At 40.0% G+C, this 26,079-nt stretch overlaps 1 protein-coding gene across 3 annotated transcripts in view; it reads right to left on the reverse strand.

Moving 5' to 3' along the window:
- arrb2b (arrestin, beta 2b) overlaps nt 1–26,079 on the reverse strand; it is a 45,700-nt gene that overhangs the window by 10,101 nt on the left and 9,520 nt on the right. Inside the window, exons 1-3 of one of the 3 annotated variants that reach the window (XM_026267093.1) lie at nt 16,503–16,834; nt 1,719–1,749; nt 1,050–1,110 (exon numbers count right to left, since the gene is read on the reverse strand). In XM_026267093.1, coding sequence (XP_026122878.1) covers nt 1,050–1,110; nt 1,719–1,749; nt 16,503–16,522 — 112 coding nt within the window. In that variant the 5' untranslated portion in view covers nt 16,523–16,834. Of the gene's footprint in view, nt 1–1,049; nt 1,111–1,240; nt 1,619–1,718; nt 1,750–16,502; nt 16,835–26,079 lie in introns of those variants that run through there. The other 2 variants (XM_026267092.1, XM_026267094.1) reach the window with 2 other exon arrangements.

Below are 26,079 nucleotides of genomic sequence, written 5' to 3' on the forward strand. Positions count from 1 at the left end.
TTATTAAAATAAATAATACTACAAAAAAAATAATTTTCCTTCACTAAACATTTTATTTGTTTATATCCAGAGTCCACAGTCTGCACCATATTTGAACAATTTTTTTACTTTAACTAAAACAATATATGTTCAAAACTATGATGTGAAGCAATGGGCAAAACACATCCATATGCATGTGTGGATAGGTAAGCAGTTGTAGTTCAATTTAGTGTAGTGTAATTTCAAAATGGGTTTCAGTGGGCTGTATGCCAGCGATAGGCTTGTGCTCAATGATCTGCCAATAAAACAAACAATGTATCGACCGCCACAGCCAATTTTTGTCAAGTTTATTTACTAATCTACAACAATGTCTTTAAAACAACTTCATTTGAAGGCTTACATTTATTCTTCACATATATTCTCACACAAGTACATTATCTGTGATTTACATTAATCAGTAAATCAATTAATTAATTGGAAAGACAGTAAAACTGAACTTTTGAGACTTCTAACACAAAGTAAAAACAAAAAATATTTAGGTACTATTTAAAAGTTTCTTAATAAATTGACAGTAAAGACATTTATAATGTTACAGAAGGTTTCTATTTCAAATAAATGCTGTTTTGAACTTCATATTTATCAAAAAAATGATAAAAATAACATTTTACAGTAGTTCACTAACACTGCATTCTAACAATTATCTTGTACAAGATTACCATTACAATATGTAATACTCCTGACAGAGCTAATCTCCCCGCACAAATGTAATGAGGGAAAGTCTATATCTCCCCGACTGATGTCTCCTGTGACTGGCTGCCATGCAACATGGAGTGAGAGACGTTCCCTTGAAAGGGTGGATTATAAAGAGGAACCACATATCTCATAGTAACATCAGTTTTTAATAACATATAATTGTTAAGCAGATATAATCACAATGCATTATGTTCATAAACATCAACTGCCTCCACAAAGACACAACTCTTCAGCCATAGCTAACTGATGTTACTAAGGCATCTAATTCAACCAAAAACTCCCAAGATGTTTCGAGCGGGAACTCCCAGCTGACTTACCTACAGGGTCCACGTGATCTAGATGATCCACAAAGTCCCTCTTCCCCAAGTATACTGTGAGCTGGAATGAGTCAAATCACAGACAAGCACAAGTTTGAACGTGCTACACAAAAGAATCTAGACTCGAACTCAAAAAGCAATGCAGTGCCTCTATCAAGGAACTTAAACAGCCTAAGGCATGCCACGCTGACCCCTAGATGATCTACTCCCTTCCTGAAGACAACCCTTCTAGCCGGCGTGATCTCGAAAAATACATCCTCCACATGCAAAACGCTTTCCATTATAGAGAACGAAAGAGAGATGAGATGAGATGAGAGGGTTGAGATAAGGTAGGAAGGCAGCAGCCGGGTGGAAATAGCACAAACGTTAGCCTACAGAGAGATTATAGAGGAAATAATACTGTAATAACCAACACACTGCTGCTAATAAAGAAACAGTTAAAGGAAGAACGAAAAGACAGAAGCAAACAAACAACCAAGTAAAGCAAGAGAGACACACTCAAGGCAATTAAAAGGAGCTTAAAGAAGCGGACAGGAAAAGAAACACCAAGAGAGACGGATAGAAAATGAGGGAGGAGAAGCAAGGGAGAGACAGGAAAGGGAAGGAAGAGGTCCACTGAGAGCTCTGAAGAGCCCTTCTACCACATAACACACTCTGGGGGAATCTCACCTTGCAGTTGGGGCTGGACTTCTTGAAGACTCTGTAATGAGATGAAAGAGAGAACGTCATTAAAGCAATGTCTTGAGCAGCATGAAAGACTAAAGAAAAGATTAACTGCACATTTTGATTTGAAATGAAGTGCCATTGTGGTATTTCATAAAGACCAGGGCAATGCAATGCCAAATCCAGTGAATCAGAAAGGCTTATATTCAAAATGAAGCATAGTTAATACTATTCTACAATGTGTAGAATTCAACCAAACCTTTATTATTTTTTTACCCATTAAGGGTACAAATTCAACACCTGGCAAGTGCCAAATGCAATAACTAAAAATAATAAAAACTATCCAAAGATAGAAACAATTAACTGATTTAACTTAAAATTTAAAAATGAAACTTAAAATCAAAATTAAAAATGTATTATAATTATAGATCCAAGCCCACGATGATGATGATGAGACACTAGTGAAAAAACAAAAAAAAAATTATCTTTCAGATCACCTGCTATTAGCAGGTGCGATAGAAAGTTACATTAGGACCCCACATCCGTCTTTAGGCCATTATAACCAGACCACCTGTGGTTAGTCAATGTAATTACTCAAATATTATCTGTGGTTACAGGACAAATATACAAAGTCACATAAGAATAAGCTTTATTTATCCCTGGGAGCGAGAGACAGAAGTTGAGAGGAGGGACAGAAAGAGCAGAAGCATGACAAAAGGAAGGAAAGAAAGAAAGAAAGAAATGATGAAAAACTGACCAGCCAAGGAGGCTGCAAACAGAAAGCAGCTGGACAAAAGGAAGAGAAAGAGACTGAGGCGGAGACGGACAAAGGACGAACATAAAACAGTAAATGGGATTAACGCAGCTGCCCAGAAAAAGGGAGAGCAAAGGAGAATGAACAAGAGAGTTCGAGAGCTCGCAAAAGAGACTGTAGGTGTCAGTGACTCATCTGAATGTGGAAAACTATGAAACACACAATGACACAACATGAAAGAGTATGAAGAGAAGGCAAATAAAAGCAATATAGGGTTAAGTGAATAGTCTGTCGTCATATACTCATGTTGTTCCAAAACCTCTATCACTTTCTTTTGTGGAAAACAAAAGGGGGAAAAAAATTATAATGACTGGTTATTGTTTCCCATGCAATTACAACGAATGAAATCTGGGTGGTTAAAACTACAAAATGGATTCAGAAGCACCATAACACAATCTGAAAAATAGATGAGGAACATTTCAAATAGTTACAGTGCAAGCATCATGGTCCAATTTTACGTCATTACATCATTACAAGTTTTTCATTGAATTCGATTATATGGAAAAAGAGGGACCATGGTATTTGCATGTGAAAAAAAAAATGCAATTTGAGCAATATTTAAAATCTGTCTATAGAACAGGCATGAGAAAAGAAAGGAAAATACAACACAGCCAGTTATTTCTCTCTCTCTCTCTCTCTCTCTCTCTCTCTCTCTCTCTCTCTCTCTCTCTCTCTCTCAATTCAATTTTCAATTTAGGTGAGCTTTATTGGCATGACAAAAACTGTACATTTGTATTGCCAAAGCAGTGGCAGCTGGGCTGCTTACAAATAGTGCACATATGTATTTACAGAAAGAAAAAGAATAATAGTAATAATAAAATATATAAAAAGTATTAACCATGTAGTGCAAAGTGAATTAGTGTATGTGAATGTATAAGTTAGAAATAAAATAAAATAGAATATGGTATTAGATTTACAGAGGCAAAATATACATCTAAGTAATACAACACAGTAATATGGCGTAACATAATCTACATGTGCTGGAAACATCAGGTCAGGGCAGGTTGAGTGTTTTCTCTAACATCATGACAGGCAGACACATACTGAGCAGCAAATACACAGCAGTTCTTGTGTTCTCCTAACAGATACGGCAGTTTCTCCTGGTTCGGAAGAGTTTTAAATGTCTGATGGATCTGCTGTATTTGATCATAGAACCCTGTCCGTATGTCCGTGTATTTGGGGCATTCTGTTAGGAAGTGCAGTTCTGTTTCCATCTGATTCAGATCACAGTGTGAACACAGTCTCTGCTCCGCTGGCAGCCATGTTTTTCTGTGTCTGCCCGTCTCTATCTTCAGCTTGTGTCCGCTGAGTCTGTATCTGGTCAGTGTGCTTCTCAGTTTCTGATCTGACACTGTGTACAGATACTCTGCCATACTGTACTCTCTCTTTAGAGCCAAATAGCATCGCATTTTACTCTGTTGTTCTGTTTGGGTTTGCCAGTGGGTGATGTAATTGTGTTTGATTTGTGCAGTAATCTGGTTGATTCTGATGTGATTCAGAGCATCAGTAGATGTTAGTGAAGCATCAGTACTGAAGCTCTGGATCAGCTGAGGGAGGGGACTGCTTTCTTTGCTCATCTCTTGGTATTGAAGGGCTTTATAATGATATGATTGGGGGTCACTGAGTTTCAGATGTTTCCAGAATTTAATTGCCCTTTTTTGTATCTTTACGATTAGAGGATATTTGCCTAATTCTGCCCTGCATGCGTTATTTGTTGTGTGCCGGTGCACGTGTAATATATTTTTACACAGTTCTGCATGCAGGGTCTCAATTGGATGTTTTTCCCATTTGGTGAAATCTTGATTTGGATTGGTCAGTGGACCCCACACCTCACTGCCATAGAGTGCAATGGGCTCAACTACTGATTCTAATATTTTCAGCCAAATTCTAATAGGGATTTCTATAGGACATTGCCGTTTTATGGCATAGAAGGCCCTGCGTGCTTTATCTCTCAGTTCATTCACAGCATGATTAAAGTTTCCTGTGGATGTGATTTTCAGACCCAGGTAGTTGTAGTGTGATGTGTGTGTTATCGGGTTAGTGCCTAGTGTAAATGTGTGTTGTGTTCCCTGGGATCTGGATCTTTTCTGGAAGATCATGATTTTGGTTTTCTTCAGGTTGACTGTCAGGGCCCAGGTCTGGCAGTATTGTTCTAGCAGGTCCAGGTTCTGCTGTAGACCTTGTTGAGTGGGAGACAGCAGAACCAGATCGTCTGCATACAGCAGGCATTTGATCTGTGAGTTGTGTAGTGTGAGGCCAGGGGCTGCGGATCGCTCCAGACTGCTTGCCAGTTCATTGATGTAAATGTTAAATAATGTTGGGCTTAAGCAGCAGCCCTGTCTCACACCACGCTCTTGGGAAAGATACCTCGTACGTTGGGTGCCGATTTTTACGCCACATTTACTTTCAGTGTACATTGATTTGATAAGGTCATAGGTTTTACCTCCTATGCCGCTTTCAATAAGTTTGTAAAACAGTCCTTGGTGCCAAATTGAGTCAAAAGCTTTTTTAAAGTCAATAAAGCATGCATATATTTTACCTTTTTCTTGGTTGACATGTTTTTCAATTAGAGTATGTAATGTATAGATGTGGTCAGATGTGCGGTAATTTGGTAAAAATCCAATTTGACTTCTACTCAGTACCTTGTGTGTGGTGATGAAGTCTAATAGTCGAGCGTTTATTATGCTACAGAATAACTTTCCCAGGTTGCTGCTCACACAGATGCCTCTGTAGTTGTTAGGATCAAATTTATCTCCGTTTTTAAAGATTGGTGTGATCAAGCCTTGATTCCAGATGTCAGGGAAGTGACCTACACTTAGAATCACATTGAATAGTTTTAGAATGGCCAATTGAAATTGACTGCTTGTGTGTTTTATCATTTCATTTAATATCCCATCAGGTCCAGATGCTTTTCTGGGTTGGAGGTTTTTGATTTTTTCTTTAAGTTCTTTATCAGTTATTGGGAAATCTAATGGGTTTTGGTTATCTTTGATTGCTAATTCTAGTTTTTCCAATTGGTTGATTGTTTGGTTTTGTTTACAGTTTGTGTCTGTTTGTACTTTATTAAACAGTGTTTGGAAATGACTTTCCCATATTTCTCCATTTTGGATTGCCAATTCTTCATGATCAGTTTTTTTCAGATTGTTCCAGTTATTCCAAAATTGGTTTGTGTTGACTGACTTCTCAATTATTGTGAGTTGGTTTTGGGTGTATTGTGCTTTTTTGGTTCTGAGTGTATGTTTGTATTGTTTTAGTGTTGCACAGTAAAGAAGGCGGATCTCTGTATTATTTGGATCTCTGTGTTTCTGATTTGAAAGTGTTCTCATTTGTTTGCGAATAGTTTGGCAGTCCTGATCAAACCAATTTTTGTCATTTTTGGGTATTAGATTTTTTCCAGATTTTGTTTTCAATTTGGATTGTTTTGCTGATTTTTCAAATATGTAATTTAAATCTTTGACCGCAAGATTGACACCTTCATTGGTGTGAGCATAGATGTTATTTAGAAAGTTATCTATCAGTGCTTGTATTTTTTGGCTGCTGAGTGCTTTCTGATATTCTTCAGCGCTGTTTTCGGCCCATCTGTATGGTTTTCTGATATTGTACAGTTTACTGGGCTTTGTGTTAATGTTATTTTCAGTCTTTTTGAGATACACAGTGATTTGACTGTGATCGGACAGAGGGGTTAGTTCTCTAACAGTGAATGATCTGAGAGATGAAGGATCTATATCTGTTATCATATAGTCAACTGTGCTATTCCCAAGAGGTGAGCAAAATGTGACTCTTCCTAAAGTGTCTCCTCGTAACCTACCGTTGATGATATACAGACCCAGGCTTCGACAGAGCTGCAGGAGGTCTTTCCCATTCTTATTCACTATATGATCATGGTTATTTCTGTGGATATGGGAGAATGTGTTATTTATAACAGTCAGTTTGTTGTTGATGTATTTGCTCCCTTGTGTGTCAGTGAAGTCCGGCTGTAGTCCTGTTCTTGCGTTCAGGTCTCCACAGATGAGCACATTTCCCTGGGCCTGGAAGTGGCTTGTCTCTTCCTCTAATATGGAGAACGTGTCTTCTCTGTAGTAGGGGGACTCTGATGGTGGGATGTATATGGCACACAGGTATATATCTTTTCTGGATGGGAGCAGTTCCTTGTGGATTTTAAGCCAGGTGTAGTATTTGCACTGCTTCACTGTGTTGATGTGTTTGTGGAGTTTTGATTTGTACCAGATTATTTGTCCTCCTGAGTCTCTTCCCTGTCGGACTGTGTTGAGTTTTTGTGATGGTAGGATGATTTCTCTGTAGTTGGGTGGGCAGTGGGTGACGGTGTCTGCCCTGCTCCATGTCTCCTGTAGAATTATAATATCCATATCTTTGATGCTCTTCTGGAATTCAGTGTTTGAGCTCTTTAGCCCAAAGGCTGCTGAATTCAATCCTTGAATATTCCACGTTGATATTGACAGAGTCATTTTAAGAGTTCACGGTATAGAGTTCTTGTTTTCAAAAATAGAGGTAATCCTTTTCTAATGTAATATAGTGTTTTGGAAAAGAAAAGTTTTTTTTTTTTTTTTTTTTTTTTTTTTTTTTTTTTTTTTTTTTCATTGTTAGGCAGGTGTTTGCATGCTGTGTGGCCTTTCATGCTGTCAGCTGGGTACTGATGTAGGTCAGCAGCTGTCTGATCTCACTCATCTCCAGTGTATTTGCTTGTCCTTTCAGGGCCTGAGCGTAGCTCCTGGAGTGTGGGAGTGGTGCTGGGTTTGGTGTGTTGTCACCTGAGGCTGCATGAGCGGGTGGAAGGCTGGTTGCTGCTGCTGATGTTGGGTTGTTCCTCATGTTGCTTCTCTGCCTGGGGTGATGTTTTTGTGGTTGTGGGTGTCTTGGGTGGTGATCTGGTGCAAACTGGGGTTTCTGCTGATGGGCTGGTGTAGATCTGTGGTGGTGTAGTGCTGGTGCATGGGGTATCCTGATGTGGATTTTAGCATGTTGTGGGGGTCCCTGGTATTGTGCAGCCAGTGGTGGTCGTTCTCTGTGATGAGTTTGTAGGTTTATGCTGGGTGTCTGGTTTTGTGTTCTGTAGGTTCGCAGCTGTGTTGTTTTCAGGGGTGTGAAGGTGTTTTGTCTGCCCCACGCTGTGTCTTTCAGTGTTTTTGCAAACACATTGACTTTGTCCTTCTTTATGTGTACATGGTCATACAGGTCCCTGATTGTGATGGAGGGGTGATGAGCCAGGTGTACATTGGGCAGGCGAGCACATCCTTTGGAGATGTCAGCGTTGACTCTCTGGATGGTGTCTGGGTGGATGTCTCTGCGGGGTAGGAGGGTAGAGATGGTGATCTTTGTGTTGGGGTAGATTTCTGTAGCCTTCTCTGCTACTCTGCAGATCAGCTGCCCAACTCTCTCCTGTTCCCTTCTCAAGTCGTTGGTGCCTGTGTGTATGATGATATGTGAGGGTGTGCCAAAGGTGGAGTCAGAAAGTATTCTGAGGGCATCCCCTGTTTTTGGGCACCAGAGTTTTGTTGTTTTAAGGCCTGGAAAAAGTCTTTCTCCTTGTAGGAACTTCCCATTGGAGTCCATGAGGATGGCAATGTCAGCCTCTGTTTTCACTGGCTGTTTCTCAGCTGGGGTTGTAGCTGTCATGTTTTTCTGAAGGATCTCTGGTTTTTTGGAGGCTGCAGGTGTTCCTGCTTCCTTTTGGCTGTTGCTGGGCTGTGATGGTTTGGTGGGTGCCGGAGATGTGCTGCTGGACTTTGGATGTGTAGGTGTTGGTGTGGGGGGGGGGGGGGGACTTTGGGGGCATTCACAGGGGTAGTGAGACACCTCATCTGTGTTGTTAGGTTCTCCATCTGTTTGTCCCTTTGTTGAAGCTCTTTTTTGAAGCATGCAAGCTCCCTCCCCATGTAGTCTTTCATTTCTGAAAGTTCCTTCCCCATGATCTGTTGAAGTTCTTTGAGGTCTTTTTTGAGTGTTTGCCTGTCCTGATACAGAGTGTCCATTTCCCTTTTAAGTTCTTGGATGGACATTTTCAGCTGGTTTCTCATCTGGTCCAGCTGTTCTCTAAGTTGTTCAGTGTCTTTAGTGGACAGGATGTGGACTTGCTCACTCAGTTCCACTATTTCCACTTCTAGCAGTGCTAAGCTGTGCTGTAGCTGGACAACTGTGTTGTGTAGTCCTGTGCTTTGGGGAAGACTGATGTTCTCTGTGGTTTCTGGAGGGGTCCTGTTCTCTGTGTTGTCGTGGGTTGAAGGCTCATTTTGGTCAGTGTCTTCTGGTGTGTCTGTATGGGTTTGCTTGCAGGGGTTTGCTTCATCTCTTTCCACCATATCTTTTAAGCAGTGGAAGGTCTGTTCAAAGTTTGTGAGGGCAGCACTGTTTCCCTGTATCATTACCGTTCCATTTTGATAAAAGTTTATTGTCAGGTGTCTGTTCTCTGGGTCTTTTTCTGCGTCTTCATAAATGCACAGTTGTCTGCCTTTACAGATTCCATGTTTGGTGTGATACTGGAACAGTGTGCAGGAGGCGGTGTGCCATGCAGTCGGTTGTTCTGTGTAGAAGAGCAGGTTTGTGGTGATGGTTTTGCCCCTACTGTTTAAAGTATCTTTAAACAGTGTTTCTGGGTTTTCCTTCTGAGTTTTGAGCTTGTGTTGTTGTCTGCTCTTCTCAGACTTGATGTCTGGGGGGTAGGAAAAGGTGTGAGCTCCAGTCCCCATTGCTGGTGTTGCCATGGTAATGCCGTTTACAGGTCTTTGATATTGATTGTAATGGCTCCGTTAATCCAATCAGAAGGTGTGAATGACAATGGCCCTCTTTTGTTATTTTAAATTGCTATACCGTTCTATAGCTGTAGTATGCCAGGAGACAGTTGGTCAAGTTTGTTTGCAAAGTTTATAAAAGAGTTTATAAAAAGTTTCCCTTTTTAGTTGAATTTATCTTGAATTTATCTTGACAGATTGCTTTTAAAGTTATTTTAGTTGGAATACAGCTCTTGTTGTCTTACCTCCATCAAATGGAAAGTTGGGGGTCCGTTGGTTTTGTTTGTCCTTTTGCAATTTTTGGTCCTTGTTGTTTGTAGATGGAAAGGTTATTAAAAAAAAAAATTTTTTTTTGTGGTTAAATCCTTTTTAAGATGGAATAAGATGGAATAATCCTTTTTGTTAAATCCGTGAAGTTTGTAGGTGGTTCTTCTCCAGCAGTTTTTGTGTTCGTTCCCTTCTGAAGCCTTGTTGTAGGGTCCACTCCAGTGTCCTTTTGTTTAGGTTCCACGAATTTTCCTTGTTTTCAAGAGATTTTCTCCTAATTTCTTGTAAAAAAATAAATATTAAAGTATTTTTTTATAGTGAACTTGTGCTCACCGTCCCATTTTAGTTAATTTTGTGTTTTTATCTTTGGTTTACCTCATATTAGAAGCAAGAAACTCTAGAAAGACTAGGAGCTCATGTTATGCATGACCTCTCTCTCTGAAAGCTCTCTCTCTCTCTCTCTCTCTCTCTCTCTCTCTCTCTCTCTCTCTCTCTCTCTCTCTCTCTCTCTCTCTCTCTCTCTCTCTCTCTCTCTCTCTCTCTCTCTCTCTCTCTCTCTCTATATATATATATATATATATATATATATATATATTAGGGGTGTAACGATACGCGTATTCGTATTGAACCGTTCGGTACGCGGCTTTCGGTTCGGTACGCGGTACGCATTATGTACCGAACGGTTCGTTGGACTAATTAATTATATTTGCAAAATAAATAAAAAATTGTGAAATATAATGATATGCGTTCAACAAGGTAGCTCAATAACCCAAACGACGTAACAGGCAACGCCCCTGACACCCCCGAAGAAAAAAAAAACACCAACTTTATATGTTATATAGGCTACTCAGTCAGTCGCTCGCTCACTCAGTACGCGCTGAAGGCTCGTTGCAAAATGGCCAATGCGTTTAACAGATCAGAAATATAAGATCCTCCAATAACCAACAGGTCTGGTGTTTGGGTGCACTTTACCAATCGATCGGGGCATCCGAGCAAGCACGGAAATCAAAATGGACTAGTACTGTACTGTATCGGAATTTCCTGAGCAGTACGATACAATTAACAGGCCTGCACGTTATTAGATAGAACAACTGTTATAAATAGAACGTATGCACGGGCAGTTTTGAAAACTCCACCTACTTTGCTCTTGGCATAGTGCAGCCCAAATCGCGTTGTATCTGAAGGGCAACGCTGAGCCCAGGGTCCAGCGCCGCGCGTACTGAGTGAGCGAGCGCGCTCTGTAGTGGAAAACGCAGGTTTTAAGAATATGCTTAATGTAATTGAGCCCCGTTACAATATTCCTTCACGAGCTCATTTCAGCCAGACCGTAATTCCTGCTTTGTGCCAAAAACAAAAGCCCTATAGAGAACCAATTTAGTAAAAACACACTCAATATAAAGAGTTATAGAGTTCCATATAAAAAGTTACATCTTTGTATTTGTTCATAACTACTACAACAATAATATAAAATTTTCATTTTTTTTTTATAAGGAAATGTTTTTGTTTTATACAGTATGCTACTAAGAAAACACCATAGAAGATGGGTAAAGAATAGCTCCATCATTGTTCAATGTAAAAAAAAAAAACTTTGTTAGTTTTAATAAATATATTTTTTTTTTAAATCAAGGAAATGTATCTGCCAATTTTTTCTTTTTGCTGTATCTAAAACGTACCGAACCGTACCGAACCGAACCGAGACACCAGTGACTCATATCGAACCGAACCGTGAATTTTGTGAACCGTTACACCCCTAATATATATATATATATATAAATATATATATATATATATATTTCTTTTTAAATAATCTTAATAATAATGAAATAAAAATATTGTCTTTATTTATTATTACTTCTACTACTATTATTTTTCAATATAATATTTATTTTAGTATTATTTAAATTAATGAAAAAGGAACACATCAATAAATACGTGTTACTACCACAACACTCCTATTGTACTGTAAGATAAAAAATATTTAATAAAATAAAATAATAATAATAATAATAATAATAATAATAATAATAATCTCTATTGTTGACAACAGATTTATTAAACGATTGTCTTACTACAAATATATTACGCCATAAGCTTGTGCTGTGCTGTTGAAACCTACCCATGCATGTGATAAACCTATTTTAAAATGTATTCAAAAATGTAGCTATTTTGCTTTGGTTTTATTCAGTTCATATGAGTCATGCTTCAGGTTGAAAAAGAAAAAATGTGGAAATTTACGGAAAACATCACAACCTTGAGAAAAATAAAGGAAGGACTGGGTTATAGACTAGTCATTTTTACTTTGTAAATAACGAAATTACGCAAAACGTGGAAGGTGACATTTTATCTTTGTCAGTGCATCTCTTGCTTATTTAAATAAAGTTGAGGTCATCCAGGTGAAAGATTTTCTCCAGCTGTCACATTTATAGTGCAAAAATGCTGCAAACTTAACTCACCCATTACTTTCCAAAAAAGTATTTTTTAATACTGAGAATAAATGGGTGAACGGAAGGGTGCAACCTCGCCCTCAGCAGTAGCTGACAACCACACCATCACACACCGTCAGCAGTGGCTGAGCCTTCAGCACAGGAAAACACACTGACCTCTCACTTCACACCTGACAAGCTCAATGAGGAGTAAGTCTGAGTGAGATCTGATCGTGGGGGTGTCTGCGATGACATCAGAACTATGGAGAGAATATGAGAGGAAAGGAAACAGTCTCACCCTGCTCTGAGAGGAGTGGCGTCCCAGAGCTCCATCTGTTTCGAATGACGGAGAAATAACAGCATGTGCTTTCTCCCTCTTTATTCCCTTCCCTTCTTTTTTAGAGTCACGCTCTGTCTCAGAATTACCATCCCTCACTTCATTATGTCATCTATGCATCCCACTCCAAACCGCTTTAAACAGCCTTTTCTTCAAAGGGTCATCAGAGTTTGACTGCCTAGCGTGGTCCCGCTGGCCGCTGACAGGAGATGCTGAAACTACGTCATTATGGGCACAAAAGCATTTTTCTCCAATGATGGCCATTTAAAGGTAGACGTGCCCTAAATTCATACAGGTTTTACTAGCAACATGTATTAAAAATATAGCCTATCATGAAGCCCTTAAGAATTGACTGGCCCAAAAATAAACCGTTTATGGCTCAGGTGATTACAAATACCAAGAGATGAATGAAACTGTACCCAGAAATGAATGTCTATGTGAAAATATAGCTAAATAAAAATTAGTACAAACAAACAAGTATGCTGTATCTGGACATAAGCAAATGGTGCAAGAGATCGATAGATATAATGAAAGATAGAACAACAGATAGGAGGGCTGCACAATTAATCAAGTTTCTAATCGCGATTACAATTATGGATGCCAAAATTACGTAATCGTTCAAATCCACAATTAATCGTTAATATATAAAAATATGGCATGCAGTTGCATCAAACAATGGTATAAACATCATTCAGTGTAAACTGTGATAATCATAATTAATAAAATCAATTTCAAGTGAATAAACTACAATTATGATTTTTGTCGTAATCATGCGGTCCTAAAAGATAGAACAAAGAATATAACTATCGGTAGAACGAACGGTAGAATGATCAGCAGATAGACAGATGGATACAACGAAAGATAGATAGATGATAGAATGATAGATAGATGACAGAACAAAAGAGATAGAACGAACGATAGAACGAATGAACAAACGATAGATAGAACGAATGAACGAACGATAGACCAACAGACAGAGATCAATAGATAGATGAAAACACCTCTCTTTTCCTCATGAAAATAGTTCAGAGAGCTGCTTTCAACTGACAGCAATAGCATTGAATCACTTGCACGCACTAGCACTTTGAACTGGAAGTGGCATGTGGTCATTACCTCTCACCGGTATAAAACCACACACACAGGTCTCCCAAAGTGTGTCAGTGAACACACACACACACACACACACCAAATGTTCAACCCACTCTAACATTCACAAGTGCCACAAATGCCTGTGAAGAGAATATTATGAAAAAGACTTGCAGAGCTCCTGCCATGGCCTGACACTGATAGAGTGTGTGTGTGTGTGTGTGTGTGTGTGTGTGTGTGTGAGAGAGAGAGAGATGGATGGAGACTGTTGACCCCATCCTCTTCAGTCATGAATGCCAGCTCAACTCAGACTCAAAGGCCATTAAACAATGGGCCTGTATAGGTGCCAAACACGCACACAGACTTGTGAAGTTCTGAAATGACAAGTACAAAGAAATGTTTGCTGCTGGGATGCCACATTTATCAAAACGACACAAAGACACAAATACACCCACGAATGCACACATGGGTACATTCTCATTCAGCTCACTGACAGTGCTACATAAATGTGAGTCTGTTAGCCTGTATGCCAGTAACACATAATGAGCTTCTCAACTACAGAGAGTGCATCTGTATTCCATTACAGATTAAAACAATTGGGCTCCCAAGTCGCATTTCTGGTTATAATATATTTGTTTGCGAGTCGTTTGACATCTGTTGACAGTCTACAGTTAGGCTGATGAACTGCATGCCGTTCAAAAGTTTGGGGTCGGGAGATTAACACTTTTATTCATTAAACTAAATTGATTAAAAAAAGAGACATAGGCTATTTATAATGTTTCAAAAGACTATTTCAAATAAATGCTGTTCTTCTGAACATTGAAATTCAAAGAAGTTTCAACAAAGGAGCCATTTTCATGATTAATAAACGTTTCTTGAGCACCTAATCAACATAATTAGAATGATTTCTGAGGCATGCCAGACTGAAGTAATGGCTGCTGTAAAAAATAAAAAATAAATACTTATTTAAAAATATTAAAATAGAATATTAATGTCGTTACAATATTTTTTATCAAATAAATGCAGCATTGATCAAGTCCCTCCAGAAAAACGTGGATTTTTTTGTGATTGTTGCGGGCAAAAATCCTTGATTTTGCGGCACGTTTTCTTAAAAAATGCGATGGAATATGCGGAATATTTTAGCAATTTTATGCGATGAAATTGTGTGAACTTGAAAAACTGCGGTTTGATGACAGGGAAAAAAGGTGATTCCCCCAAAACCTTTTTCTCACTAGGCTACTACCTTAAATGTAAAGAGTAATTTCTTATTACTTCCTATGATAAGCGAGCATACTAAATCACAGAATATTTAAGTTGCAATCTCTTACTGCAACGTTAATTATTTAACACTACTAATATAAATTACAACTGTAAGTTTTTGGTACTGTTCTGTAACAAAAAAGTGCAATCTTACAACTGTAAAGTTGCATCAACTTCTGAATGAAACTACAACAGTGTTAGTAGCCTAGTGAGAAGGGGGTGTTGGGGGAATCACCTATTTTTTCTATTTCATCAAACCGCAGTTTTTGCAAGTTCTCGCGATATAATTTGGCTCCATTGTCATGTAACAAATCGGGAAACCGCTTTGCGCGTTCTTTTGTACTTATTTTTGTTGGCAAATAAGAATGATTTGCGCGCTTCAAGTTTCACCCTGGTTTCACCGCGGGGTTTGCAGATGATGTTCACGTCACGTAATTACGTCACTTCATAAGGTTCCCATGGCAATAGGGGGAAAATGGCGCTTTACTTGTGTGAAGTAAACGCAACATTTTTCAACTTTCTGCTAATATATATGTGAGTTTTTTGCAACGAAAATACAGGGATTATGAAATCATGCTAGGCCCACATATTTTGCTTTCTGAAATCGGCAATTTATGCGGCAAAAGAGCGGCGTATTTGAAAAAATGCGACCCCGCATAAATATGCGGCCTTTGGCTGATTATGCATTAAATCAGGCGATCGCATAATCACGTTTTTCTGGAGGGACTGATTGATGAGAATACAGCAAGAGAATATTAAAAAAAAAAAAAAAGTTATCATATTACTAAACCCACACAGCAGTACATGTGACTTGGCAGAAAATTGCTTTTTCTGATGAATTAAAGGTAACGACTGAAAATTAGCGCCTTGCTGTTTAATAAAAGAAATAAGCCTCTAAAATGAATGAATAAAAGAAAAAAATGTGATTTAGGCTAATTCTACAGCTTGCCCTTCAATCAAATAGTCCTTTAGAGGAAAATCACAATTAAAATGAAAGATGAAAAGATGAAAAAGTCAAGTTGTTTTCAGGGCAACAGCGAGGGGAATCAGTTGAGCTCATTTTGAGCTCTGCAGTTAATAAAAGGCATCTCTGTGAGAACTGCAGTGTTGAGATTTGATCCATTTGTAAGTTTTAATATTCAACAATCATAAAGTTTTGATGAATACTGAAAATGCTACATTTTTTTTCAGTCATGTTTTTCTGTCATTTAATTTGCTATTAAAAGACAATAATACTTGACAGAGTTAGGCGAACACAGCTTACTAAATATTATGGTTTGTACAACCCCAAAGGGTTTTAAATTACTGATTCAACATTTTGTACATTACGTATTAATAGACTGAACTTACAAATGCTCAAATATATTCTTAAAAGCACTTCTCAGTTTGGTTATTTTTACTTTTATTAAGGGCTTTATATCAAACATTTTAATACCGTAAAATTGTCATAATTCGTCACCAGTCAATGTCACAAATAAAAAACTATTACAAACTATTACAAAAACTATTACAAGTCTTAAAAAGCCTCAAGACAACGAGCAGTGAGAGATCTATATTTTATTGCTTGATTAACATGAATGACCGACAGCAGGAATTTTAGACTGCGTTCACTTTAAGAGCTGCCCATATCAAATATAGGCTACTATTTATTACTCAGCTATTTGATTTTACTTAAGATCTAAATTATTGTTTTTTATGAGGATACTTGCAAAGGAGGCTATTTTGACACACAAGCATGTGTATTTAACCGTTCAAGGCCAATAAAGCAACAAAAGTACTCGCACACTCTATAAGTACCAGTTAATCGTGTCTATCTGTATATCACCCACTCCTACTCTCTACTCATTATATTCTTACCCGATCCTTTCTATCTCCATATTGTTCTTGTTCCGTCTTCAGCGCTTTCATTCTTTATCTCCACTCCTTTCTCACATTCCTTCTTCATCAGTGTGACTAATTATTTTTTTTTCTATATCAGCCTCATCAAGTGAATGATGAGTCTCCTTTACTCTCTCTTAGATGATAAAGTTTGAAGCAGCATTACAGTCGCAGCCTGACGAGTGCTCTCTAATGAATAGATCTTATTAATACTGCATAACCTATAAACAGGTCTGGGGCAGCTGCCAAAGCCACATGCATCACACTCATTCACACCTCTGTCTGTGCTTGTTTGGCAGCTTGCATATGCATGCACCTGCTAAAAACCACAGGCTTTATATAGAATATCAGAAATGCTCACAAACCACATCAGGAACAGACACACACACACACACACACACACACACACAAGCAATCGCACTAATATGCTCTTCATCACAGGCAAACGAGGCCTGCAGCACAAAGGGTTAAATAAAAGGAGCACATATGGATGCCACGATCTGGCTTTTTATCCACTTCATCCCAGTTAAGCTGCACGCTTACCTAAATATGCTGTATTCGGTTACCATAGCAGCCCGATGAGCTTCCTTGTGTTGCCATGACAACAGAATGAGGCATAAAGTTCAAGACGCCACACACAAAGTACAGAGCGTGCATTTGTTGAAGAAAGAAAAAAAAAAGACGGTGACCGCAAACTGGAGAGAAAGAAAATCAGGCAGTGTGATTTTCAGTGTGAATCAGGCACACAGACAGAGGGACAAAAAAATATATATATATATATATATATTTATATATAAAATAATCACGCACAGACACAAAAATAATCTTTTGAGCTTTCTATTCATCAAAATATCAGAAGCCTAAAAAATATCCACAAAAATATTAAAAGATACAACTCTTTTCAACAAGCTCAATAAAAATAAAGTAGAAATGTTTCTGAACCACCCAATCAGCATATTAGAAATATTTCTGAAGGATCATGCTGAAAATTATGCTTTGCCATTAGAGGAATAATAATTTGTTGATAAAAAAAAATTACATATTTTTCACATTTTAAAACATATTAAAATAGGAAAAAATCATCCATATTTTAAATATTTTATATATCCATAAAATTATATTTTTGCCATATTGTTTTACTGTAATTTTGATCAAATAAATACAGGCTTAGTGAGCATAAGAGAAGTATTTCAAAAGACTGCCACCAAACACAAACTGACATGAAATTTAGAAATCCATTTAAGAAAATCTAATGTGGTTTTACAGTATAACAACTGCTTGTATGCATTTTGCCAGCAAGTTCAGTTGCTGCAATATTTTTCTGAAAGGAAAACATTTATCTCAACGTTTCATGGTTGCCCTATGCCAAGTGTCAGACTGAATATTTACCTACAAGCAGATATATGGTGTTAAAACACACACGGATCACATCGCAAACAAGTTTCAACTTTATTTTTCTGAAATGCTGAAGGATTATTCTGCCAGTCATATCCTAGTTACTGGCAGCCATTTACAAACACAGCAAGGAAACATACACAAGTATACACAAGACTACGTATCTCTGCTCTGCAGGAATGCAAATATTAGTGATTGTACACAAATATACTTACTCTCACACAGGTGAATTGTTCCTGTACCCTCATTCAAATGTAAAATGCAAAAGACGTACCCTTGGAACTGACCTAATGCTACAATAAAGGGTGTTGTTTGAAAACAGTTTTTGGATGAAAAAAAAAAGCTTTCATAAAAACACTAAGTGAAGATCTTAGCTTACTCCGTTTTGTTACTTTTTCATTTCTCTCCTCAAATCTCTCCAAATCACCCTCAGCCAATCAGAGACCAAGACTGGTATCAAACTGATGACATCATTCCAAAAATGGACCCAAGTCTGTACAGAACTGACAATGGAGCCTGTTACAGCATAAGGACACGCTCACACACACACACACACACACACACACACACACAGAGGATACAAACTCAACCAGGCACCTTCATTAGTGCCAAGGACTGTGAGCAGAGAGAGAGATGGGAAAATCAATCAGGGTCTCAATTTAATTTGGGAAGGGTAAAGAGGGGCTAAATAAAGGCACATTTATCAAGGCAGATAGAGGGAGAGAGACATGCCGAGAGGGAGAGAGCACTGTAAATGCCAGACATTATTTTTAAAAGCTAAAAAGAGACACACCCACACACACACACACTCACACACAAACAAGTGGCCATGCATACGCTTGAAAGTGCATCAATATAGAAACCATGAACAACTCTTCATTTCTGGTCACATTAAACCCTAAATTTTAGTGTTCACCTGTAAAAGTACACAAGCAGGTACAGAATTACACCAAGCACAGTTACTTCATATTTATGTGGCAATATGCCACCTGCATGGGGTGATTCAGTTTAATTATTTATTTAGTATTAGTTCCAAAGTATTTAATTTAACACTTTAGTACATTAGGGACCAATTCTCATTAGTAACTAGTTTCTTATTAGCATGCCTTTTATTAACATACTGGCTGTTTATTATTGCTTATAAAGCACATATTTTGAATGAGCATATTCTTCATCCCTAATTCTACCCAATAACTAAACTTAACAAGTACCTTATTAGTAAGCAGCAAATTAGGAGTTATTGAGGCAAACGCAGTAGTTAATGGTTTGTTAATATCAAGAATTGGACCTTGCACGCGTTTTAATAGACATACTGCAAAGATGATATGAATTTTCTGCATGCATAGAATATTTGCCAAAATGTGCAGTACTTATAGTAGTACTTAAAATATAGCAAAATACTATATTTTCTAAATAAAATGTAGGAGTCAATCAACTGCACGGTTGCACCACAGTGAGGTCATGTGTTATAGAAGTATAAACAAATAACAACATTTAAAAGAACCCTTTGAATATATATGTATTTGTTTGTCAAATAGAAAAGTGACTTACATTTTCAATTTTGAATGAACGGATAATTCTTTCCTATTATTTTTAAGCTGCAATCCGAGTCCTCTATAATAGTTTACATCTCAGTATTAAGCTGGAATATTGAACTAAAAATATAATGAAAAAGAATGACTCTTCACCTTACATAACGGCGTCTGCTTTGGTGACTAATGATGTAATTGTAAGCTAGTAAATAATGAAGTGTCCAGTGTAATCAGGATACCACAGGCTACAAACACTGTCAGGGTTTGCAAGGAGGAACTCAGGTGCAGACAGGATTTACAACACAAACAGGTTTATTTACAAAAAGGGAAAACAAAAACCCACGAGGGGGAAAACAAGGGCTAGGGTAGACACTAAATAATTCTACAAAACTCAATAAACAAGGCAAACAAAGACTCAAGACAGGAGAACACTAACTACAAATAACACTCACGGCTATACAGAATACAATCTCAATCACAGGTGAGGAACACATATGTGAAACACATAAGTAACACAATGAACCGACGCAAGACAGAGCACACTAGGAGATCTAAATAGGGGTACTAATCAAGACACGACAGGTGTTACAGATAGGACAATCAAGACACGACTAGGTTAACAAGGGGGGCGGGGCAAGGGAACGAGACAACACAAGCACATGGCCCAAAGACAAGGCCATGCGCTTGTACACAAAACATGGGTCTGTCATGATCCTGCCTCAAGACTAGGAAAAATCAAGGACAAGAGGGCAGAATCATGACAGAACCCCTCCCTTAAGGAGCGGCTTCCAGACGCTCCTCAAGGGAACATCAAACACGGGACACGACTGACATGACAGACTGGGACACAGACACAAACCAACAGGACATGACAAATAACAACAAAGGCAAACACGAGTACACAACGGCAGGGTTGGGGTGACAAATCAAAAAAAACAAACAGGGAAGGGGAGGGGGCGGGACCACAAAGTTCATGGGGGACAGACCAGGGCGGGTGGGAGGGGTAGGAATCCTAGGAGGACAGGACGAAGGCTGACGGCGGGGGGTACGGGCAAGTCTGGGTGGTGAGGGACGGGGAGGGGTCTCGGGACAACTGACAGGGGACATGACAGGACCAGACAAGGGACACGGGACAACACTTACGGGACGCGGGGAGACGACATCTACTGGACACGGGGGGACCACAGGACACGGGGCCACATCAACAGGACACGGGGCCACATCGGCTGGACACGGGGAGACAACGGCTGGACACGGGGCGACAACATCTACTGGACACGGGGGGACAACATCTACTGGACACGGGGGGACAACATCTACTGGACACGGGGGGACAACATCTACTGGACACGGGGGGACAACATCTACTGGACACGGGGGGACAACATCTACTGGACACGGGGGGACAACATCTACTGGACACGGGGGGACAACATCTACTGGACACGGGGGGACGACATCAACGGGACACGGGGCCACATCAACAGGACACGGGGCCACATCAACAGGACACGGGGCCACATCAACAGGACACGGGGAGACAACGGCTGGACATTTGGGACTTCTGGGGACAGGGTCAGGGGACAAGACAGGACTGACGGGGATTTCTAAAATTTGGACAAGACGGGACAAATAATCAGAAAATGCTTTAGCAGCTAGGACAATTGGCATCTCCTTATGAGATGAAACCGACTGTACAAGAGTCTTTGCTGCAGAGTCGGCCGCGGCTCTCTCCTCCGCTCTCACGACTGCAGCTCTCTTCTTTGCCGGCTCGGGCACGCTCACCGCTGCTGGCTCGGGCACGCCCACCGCTGCTGGCTCGGGCACGCCCACCGCTGCTGGCTCGGGCACGCCAGCTCTCTCCGCTGCTGGCACGGGCACGCCAGTGCTCACCGCTGCTGGCACGGGTACGCCCACCGCTGCTGGCTCGGGCACGCCCACCGCTGCTGGCTCGGGCACGCCAGCTCTCTCCGCTGCTGGCACGGGCACGCCAGCGCTCACCGCTGCTGGCACGGGTACGCCAGCTCTCTCCGCTGCTGGCACGGGCACGCCAGCGCTCACCGCTGCTGGCACGGGCACTCCAGCTCTCTCCGCTGCTGGCACGGGCACGCCAGCGCTCACCGCTGCTGGCTCAGGCACGCTCACCGCTGCTGGCTCGGGAGGAGACAGGGTCACAGGACCGGCAGGCCCCCTCTTCCTCCTCTTCCTCCTTGGGCGCGGTGCAGAGGCCACAGCTGGGTCAGAGGCGGGTTGGGGGAGTTTGGTCTCGGGCAGGGCACTCTCGGACGCCGAAGACTCAGAAGTTGACTCCCATGAAAACCGTCTCCCTCGTTTCATGGGGAGACTGCTGGCTGAGGAGGGCACCTCAGGACTCTGGGAGGGGCTTGCCTGACCCCCCAGGGTTGCCACGGCCAGGACACGACCCTCCGGGATCGCCGGCAGCTGGGTAGGAGGGGACCTCTGGGGCTCCTCCTCTCGCACGCTCGCTCCGGAACGACCTCCCCTGGTCCCCCGGAACACCACAAGGCGAGAGCCCTCAAAACAATCTCGCTGGCCGGCTGATGCCATCCAGCATTGCCTCCTGTCTGCTGAGTTCCATTGTGGTCGGTTCATTCTGTCAGGGTTTGCAAGGAGGAACTCAGGTGCAGACAGGATTTACAACACAAACAGGTTTATTTACAAAAAGGGAAAACAAAAACCCACGAGGGGGAAAACAAGGGCTAGGGTAGACACTAAATAATTCTACAAAACTCAATAAACAAGGCAAACAAAGACTCAAGACAGGAGAACACTAACTACAAATAACACTCACGGCTATACAGAATACAATCTCAATCACAGGTGAGGAACACATATGTGAAACACATAAGTAACACAATGAACCGACGCAAGACAGAGCACACTAGGAGATCTAAATAGGGGTACTAATCAAGACACGACAGGTGTTACAGATAGGACAATCAAGACACGACTAGGTTAACAAGGGGGGCGGGGCAAGGGAACGAGACAACACAAGCACATGGCCCAAAGACAAGGCCATGCGCTTGTACACAAAACATGGGTCTGTCATGATCCTGCCTCAAGACTAGGAAAAATCAAGGACAAGAGGGCAGAATCATGACAAACACTGCAGGGCTGGTTGCCGTTTACGAACAAGATTATGGATAAGTTTACAGCATTTTGTTATGCAAAGGCAAGATCTAAGATAAGTGTGTGTTTCTCCACATTTTGTCAATTTTCTGCACAGCCATAGGCTAAACCCAAGACTTCATACCAAATCACCTGCTGAATTCTGCCAATTGTTTCAGCAGATTACAGCGTGCGTCATTGTCAAGCGTTGTGGGTTTTTCCAACAAGCAGCGACCAGCACTCACCAATAAACACTAACACTAACATATGCGATTAACTCGTATGAGGAACGCCAGGACATTTAGAGCAGACTGGTATTTTAATATGGGTCACAACCACACAGTCTAATTCGACAGGAATGTCCGGGTCTCAAAAACAACACTGTTTCAAAGTATGGGGTCATGAACACTGTATAAATTGTGCTCAGCATACTTATAAGGCATAATGGCTCAAATCTACACACTGAAAATGCAATGAGACAAAAGTAGCAAGTGCTAAATTGCATGATCGTGTTCTCTTTTCCTGTTTTTTTGTCTATTTATGTGCTTTTATAATCTACTTTATGGCTAGGCTAAATCAGCTTATGGGTGTTTTTAAACACGCTTTCTGAACATTTAGTCTCCCGGGTGCTACTCAAAGTTATTATGGAAGCTCCATCAGGCCATACAAGCACTGAAGTGAGAAGTCGGGGTGCCAGAGAAGCTCACAACACACTGGCAATTGCTGACTGAAGAGGATCTACTTCAGCTTTCGGGATCCGAAACGGATCATGCGTCACCGACTGCGTGTGCGGTGTGCTTGTGGAGCCAAAAAGCCAACATCCATGTGGAGCATCTGGAGGTAAAAAAACAACAACAAAAAACCCCCAGAAGAATGGAATGAAGACACAGGGTGAGAAAGAAAGAGACGGCAGCTTTAGTGCTTTCTGATGGAATCACGATCGACACTGGTGCAAGCACAAGGCCAGTGATAGAGAATAGCCTAAGCTATTAATAAAATAAATGATTGGTTACAGACTTCCATTAAACTATAAATGGCTCATAATATATTGCCTTTCAATGTCAGATAACTGCAGAACAGACTGCTATTTGCAAACACACATATAACGGCCTATAGAACTACATCTCTTGGTTGTATCCTGCATCTTTCAATCATGCAATTCACAGAATATCAACGAACCACCTTCTTCTCCTGACAGTCTAAACTGCATAATTTACCTTCTTATTATAAATGCAAATCAACCAGTATCCAGTTGAAACAGCATTCTTATCGACCAGGAACCCCTTAAAAAATGAAGCTGCAGGAAACAGAAAAACTATGTAAAGGATAACACTAGAAAAAAAATGCATAAAGAAATATGTTTCTTTAATCTTTCTAATGATTATCATTCCCTGGCACCTTTATATGTCCGATTTAAAGACATATATTTAAAATAGTGAACACAAACTGGAGTAAATACATCACTGAATTGTGCCAGAACATCGGTTTGGTTGACTGACTAAAAATAATTTGTAAGCGCAGCCACAGTCAATTTGTAACTACTGATAAAACATGGAAAATATGCAAACATTGCCTTTACAGTAATGTAGCAAGTAACCTTTTAATTCCACGTAATTTAAAAATATTATTGCAGAAGTGCCTGCGTGTTTCCTCTGAAATACTAAGAATCTGAATGTATTGTGGTAAACAAAATATGTAGTCGAGGATCCATTTAAACCCAAAATAAAAGAAGGGGGCGAGAAAACAGCACTTGTCAGAATTACTGTGAGAAGTGAAAATACAGTGTTTAGAGAAGACTATAAAAGGCCAAAACGCTTGACATTAATTTCATATTTAATGACATAACTGTGCATACAGTACTTGATTATAACTTGTTTCAGGTCTAACACTTCGTGAAAGTCTTATGCAGAGTGACTGCATAAAACCCATGACCAATGTTATATTTTATTCACCACACTTCGGCAGTTGAGCAACTCTATTTCCTCCGTTTCTATTGCCAAAGTTACACCATCCGTTTCACGGTTGATGAAGTGTGGCATCTCAAAAGATTAAAGAAACTCAGGAAGTTATTGAAAATGAGTTAGGGGTGAGATACTGGTGCATCAAAAAAAAAATTAAAATCTCTCAGGATATTTTTACAGGCACCACAAAAATGAGAACAAACAATAGAAACAGACTAACAAGATATTTCACTTGACACTAGCTTTTATCCTCTCTGATTTTCTGAGTCAAATCTTCAGACAAGAAATGAAGGTCTGAAAAAAGGAGGCTCCTGTGAAAAAGAAAGATATGAAGGAAGCAACAGTGACAGGACCTTAATAAAATGGTGGCACTTCAGCAATTAGCAAGCAACAATGTGGCTCACAATGCTAAGATGGCTCTCTCTCACGCCTCACACCATGACCTTTGTGAAGGATAACCCACTCCGCTAGCACACTTTCACACAATGTGGTTTACAGTCGTACCCAACAAACACATCTCTGCTAACTGGCCCTGGGAATTTTCGTCTGGTCAACTATCCTTAACACTAAAGGAATACGTTTCATATCAGCGAGGTCAAAGTTAGCTTGCCAAGAGTGGGTGAACCTGGAAAGATCTACACTGGGGCTTGCCTAAACGGAGGGGTATGGGAAGTATATAGGAGTCAAAAAGCTGATAATGTAACATGTCAGCTAATAAACACCCTCTGTTCTGTTCCCATATCACTTTGAGGAAGAAAGGTTGCTGCACTTCAGCAGAATCATTACATACATCCTGATCCCGTTTTCCTCTCTCCCAAGCCCGAGGAAACCAGACCCCATTCCACACTAACTCTATATAACTACAATAATCATAAACAGTTTTATTAGCCAGGAAATGAGAGAGACATGAACCCATGTATCAAATTAAATCATACTTCGTCACATCAGAAAAAAAAATGCAAGTAAATAAGTAAAATAATGGGCATAAATAAAAGCAGAAATAGTTTGAACCTTTTAAACCTTTCTAAAATAGCTTTAATGGAAAAAAAAAGTATTATAAAGTTCAAATTTAAATGAAGTATATATGAACAATGAATGGACAACTGAATATCTAACAGCACAGCAAAAAAAGTGAAAAGGAATCTGAAATATGAAGGAAGAGAACTACAAAAACACCATTAGGAAAGAAAAGTGTTGACAGAAATGAATTCTGAAAAAGAAGGCAAAAAGAAGAAAGAGACATGAGCGAGAGAGGAAGGAGGAGAGGAGTGGAGTCAGAACCCTTGCTTAATCATGTGGTGGTCACACTTCCTTCTTTCAGCCTGTGCGTTTCCTGTTCTTATTGTGAAGGTGTGAGAATGCACCAAGGTTTTGAGCAATGGGCTGCACAAAGACATATACACACACGCACAGCAATCCTGCAAAAGCATCAGAATAGAGACATAGAGCATATAGACAGACTGAGGCCTCGCTGCGAGAAAGACATTTGCGGAGAGTCACATTTTCAAGCAGCAACTCAGTGGGAGGAAAAAAAGAAAG

Source organism: Carassius auratus, chromosome 7 (assembly GCF_003368295.1).
Source record: "Carassius auratus strain Wakin chromosome 7, ASM336829v1, whole genome shotgun sequence".
NCBI lineage: Eukaryota > Metazoa > Chordata > Actinopteri > Cypriniformes > Cyprinidae > Carassius > Carassius auratus.